The sequence below is a fragment of the Fukomys damarensis genome, unplaced genomic scaffold (genome assembly GCF_012274545.1).
Source record: "Fukomys damarensis isolate Sample0158 unplaced genomic scaffold, DMR_v1.0_HiC HiC_scaffold_16, whole genome shotgun sequence".
Taxonomy (NCBI): Eukaryota; Metazoa; Chordata; class Mammalia; order Rodentia; family Bathyergidae; genus Fukomys; species Fukomys damarensis.
The window spans coordinates 84,699,566-84,704,303 of NW_022900928.1; the positions used below are offsets into that span (position 1 = coordinate 84,699,566).

The window sequence follows — 4,738 nt, forward strand, 5'->3', positions numbered from 1 at the left end:
GGGATTGAACTCAGGTCCTTGTGCTTGCAAGGCAGGTGGCAGAACTGCTGAGCTAAATCCCTGGCCCTATCATATATATTTTTTTAATTGGTTTCTGCTTCAAAAATTCTGTGGAGGTTTTTTCCTGCTTCTAAACAGGCTTTGCAAAAGGTTTATTTTCTGTTTTCACATTTTAGATCTTTTTATTGTATAATTTAAATTATATGGTTTAATACACTCAAAATATACAGTTATAGCATTCATTATACATTTAATGTGCAGTATTTTGAAGTTATTAAAATGTATTTATATTTTTATAGATCTTTGGGAGTTCTACCTACCCTATTTATATTCCTGTATATCATTGATGGGATGTTTGTTACTTCTCTGTAAGTATTTTTTCTGACTTAATATTGTTAGAAAAGTAGAATTGTGCTGTATTCTGGAAAATTATGGGAAAGTTTCCTGGTGAGATTCCTTCCTTAACAACTTGGAGATTGTTTTGATTTGGCTCTAGAGTTTTTTTTGTTCAAGATAAATTTTGATAAATTGAAGCCTTGAAATAATAAGGGGTTTTTGTTTTTTCCAAAGAAAGTCTTTACCACTGGTTTGGGGAAGGAATTCCCTCATGCTCATACACATACACACACTAAACACACATACCCATACACACATGCCCTACCTACATCCCACCCTGCTTCCATCACAACACTTGAGTCTGCATTTAAGTGGAAGTGATTGACTTCTATATGATGATTATGTGGCTTTATTTGAAAACTTGCTTTGTCCTGCTTGAGGCATTGCATCCTGTCTCAGGGATGTTGTAAGCTGTGAAACACAGTTCCAAAGACATAAGACTATATATGTCTATTCTGATTTTCAGTTTAGTGCAGTGTATTCTTTTTCTTTAAAGCCAAAATATTTATTGTTTCTCAGCTGCTAGAATCTTGACTACTTTAAGCCTTCTTTCATCTGCACATATCTTTTGTTAAATGTGGTAATGCCTCCTCACACTGCCCCTCTAGCTTCCCTGTTGATAAAGCTGAAGAACCCTCTGACAAAGTCCTGGGAGCCTCTCACTGGGAGACTGAATGTACTTAAGACTGTGATGCTTGGGCTACCGTATTTCTCTGTGGGCTCATAGTTTCTCTGTCTGAGCTCTGAGGTCCAGTCTGCTCTCATTCCTGCAGTGTGTACACCAGTGGGCCTCTCCCGCATGTTCACAGTCATGGGTCAGTTGCTAGTGAAGCCAACAGTAAGTATTTCATTATAAATTATTTTATTGATTAAAAACATGTGTTTACATTTGAACATCTCTTAGATGTGAGCTAACATTTAGAAATAAGAATATTTTTATAGGTTTATCACTCAACAAATTGTTACTACTTTTTAATAAGTCCCTTGGATCTTTGGAAACCAAATATTTTTGCTTTTAAAATACTGTAGGTACTTGGATGAACCTTTGTCTAGCAAATTTTATGGTAAAATTTGCTCTCATTTACAGGTATTTTAGATATTCATTGCCTTATGTCAAATAATAATTTACCACATATATGCTTTGATTTATAGAGCAGGTGTGTTCCTGAAAAATGTGTATATCTTCATTCATTGAATTATACTTTGCCTTTTATCTCAGAAATACTATTTATTTGAAAATGATTTCAACTAGTACTAATTCTAATGACTATTCCTAAATTTCTTTGGTCTTTATTTTGGTAGATATTTAATAATATGAAAATAAGTTCTTAGTTGTACCTAGGGAATTTGTCATTTAATTGCTTTCTTGGATCTTCCTTGCCTGCAGACGCAAGTCTGAGCTACTTGCCCACTATAGGCTTTCATAGCTTGTGCTGCATAGACTTGTGCCTGTCCTTTCCATTGACCCCCACCCATCATGGCTTTGTTTCTTCTCTCTGGGCAGCCTCTACCCCTCCAGGTATCTTCCCTGCTCAGACCCAGTAGCCTTTGTAGCTGCTGAGTGTCTGGAGCCCTGTTTCCCCTTTCTAGGCATGCATGAGCAGACACTTCTGTACTGCTGTTCCTTCCTCTTAGCTTGTATCCTTTACACTTCCCGTCATTTGGGTGGTGGGGTTGTGTTACCATCTATGGTGATTCATAAGGGAAAACACTGAGGAGTGTTATAATAGATAAATTTTCAGTAAATACTTGTTTGATTTTGAAAGTTATGGTTTCTTCATATCTTCTATTAAAAATAAAACCTATCTTGCTCAATAAATGAATGCACACTCAAATACAACATGATGCATGCATCAAGCCTTGAAATTTACATCCCTCTTAAAGAGGTTTTATAATACTTTGTTTAGTTTCTTCTTACTACTTTGGTTTTTTTTTTATCTCTTTCTCCATAGAAAATATGGAGAATATTTCTTCCTCTTCCTATAGAGATATTTATAGCTCTGTTTGTGATCTAACATTGAGTTACTACTTTACTCTGGACCATCTCTCCACTTTCCCCTCAACATCTAGTTCTAATGAGGAAGATACCATGGAGGTAATTTATGCCATGTTGAGTGCTAGTAGTACTCCATGCAGCTGTAGACTCAACTTCTGTGATACCAAACTATATATTGATCTCTGCTCCCCAGGCTCATTTTTCTCCTGCACATGTCTCTTATTAACAGTATCTGCAAAACTCTTAGTTATTTTTGCCTCTTTTTCTGTCCTTACATCCAACAACAATGATCAGTTATTGACTATATACTACATGTAGTGATAAACACTGTATTCGGCACCCAGATTTTAATTTAATCCTGATGAAAAACTCATGAGTTAGGTGCTCATGTTCTCATTTGATAGCTGAATTAACTTCAGATCAGGAGGTTGTGCAGCATGTCCTGATTCACAGGATATGAGATGGGGCAGGTTTGAACCCTGAGGCTGGCTTCAGAGGCCAAGCTGTGGAGCACTGCTTTGTTTCTCTGAGCCCCAGAGCAATACAGCTGCTTTCTTGCTGAGGGGCCCTTGCATGTCTGTGTTCTCATCTGCCTTTCTCTGCTCGCATTGCCTGCCCTCCTCTTGGTAATTCAGGCTCTCAGGTGAGGTGCTACAATCATCAGGAACACTGGCCAGACTTTTCTCTCCCCTGCTGAAAGTAACTTTCTACCTCTGACATTTTGTAACATTTTTTTAGACTCAGTTTTGAGATTTATTTTAATCCTGTAGTTACTTTTTAATTCATTTTCTCTCTTCTGGTACTATTTGAGGTCAGGATTGTGTCTTACCTGCATGTAAACCCTCATTAGCCCATAGTAGTTATAATAGACCTTCTGGGAAACTTCTGTTTCTTGGAATACAAAATGGTGATGACGGTCTGTTTCTCACAGAGTTGTAGTAGAAAGCAAGGGGTGGGTGACGTTCACAGGCACTTAACACATATCCCTGTGCACATCTTAAACTGTGACTTATCTGTGGTCATAATAATTTAATAATTTGCACAGTAAGATAAAAATCCATTTTACAGGTAAAAATAATCAGCTTTCAACCAAACAGTAGAAATGGTGAAAAACATGGATAGAAAGAAGCCTCTTTGGCCCAGAAAGATAGGGCCCCTCCTACTCATACATAGGGACACTGTTGAGGGTTCCTACTCTTAATTGTCATCTAGTCAGTCCTGTCAGTGGGTCACTTTCTCCCCACTCAGGACCATCACATGTTCTGGCACATACCTCTTGTTCCTGGAGAGGCTTCAGTGGAAGGGAGAGGCCCCTTTCCTTTCCCTTTCTTGTCCCTCATAGGATGAGCATTCTCTGTCATTAGTCATTTGTTTATGTTAATTTATCCTTAAAATTTGTTCTCCTCTCTCAAGTTTAGGCTTCCCAAGGGTAGAGATAATATGTCTGCCAGAGATTAGTTGAGTGTTGGGCCACAGGGAACCTCAGGTATTGTTGAAAGATTGGAAATTTTTGGATTGCTTGACATAAATTTCACATGAACTGTATAAATTTGAGGCCCCAAAAAGAACTGCATGATTTGAAACTGTCTCATCAGGCAGCGGAAAGGCACACATAAAAAATGTTACAGTAATGTGTTTTGTTGAGAATGAGTTGTTGGGATTTGAATGATAGAGGCCACTGAAATCAGTTCTTGGCTTCTTTATCATTTCTCTGGGGGTAGGCTGGGGCTTTAGCTTAGTGGTGCTACTGCCTGCCTCGCAGGCTGAAGGACCTGAGTTTGTTTCCTGGTGCAAAAAAAAAAATTTCTCCAGGGGTGGGGGAACCACTCATAGAGACAGAGCTGTGTTAACAATGCTAGAATTGAACAAATTTTAGGTTTTATCAATTTTGAAGACAGTGCAGAAAATAACCCATACAACTGGTGAGTTTTAGTTTCCATACAGCTAAATGACGTGGTAGTGAATGGTTTATATGTAAGCATACCATTTCAGTAGAGTTCTGTTGGATGACTTTTAGGTTTTTCATTTTTATTATTATTGTATTTTGGTTCTAAACCTATTTACTTTAAAATTGTAACATTGAACAAATATTAATTGCACACATTAATAGGGGTCACTGTGACATTTCTGTACCTGCGTATGTCCTGCATTGGTCATGTCCACACTAAATGGTTTTTATGATTACATCTATGGAATACTTCGAGTATATAATGATGAAGCTTCTGCATGTCACTGATGTACTTTATAGGTTTCTTGATTTAGTCATTGTGTAAGTAAATACAAATGGATGGGCCAGGGATTTAGCTCAGTGGTTCTGCTGCCTGCCTTGTAAGCTCAAGGACCCGA

The 4,738-nt window shown here is 37.8% G+C and overlaps 1 protein-coding gene across 2 annotated transcripts in view; it reads left to right on the forward strand.

The window, feature by feature from the left end:
• Positions 1-4,738, forward strand: part of Lmbr1 (limb development membrane protein 1) — a 116,236-nt gene that overhangs the window by 58,197 nt on the left and 53,301 nt on the right. For both annotated transcript variants that reach the window (XM_033764443.1, XM_033764441.1), the window contains 2 exons: positions 300-368; positions 1,170-1,234. In XM_033764443.1, coding sequence (XP_033620334.1) covers positions 300-368; positions 1,170-1,234 — 134 coding nt within the window. The remainder of the gene's footprint in view (positions 1-299; positions 369-1,169; positions 1,235-4,738) is intronic.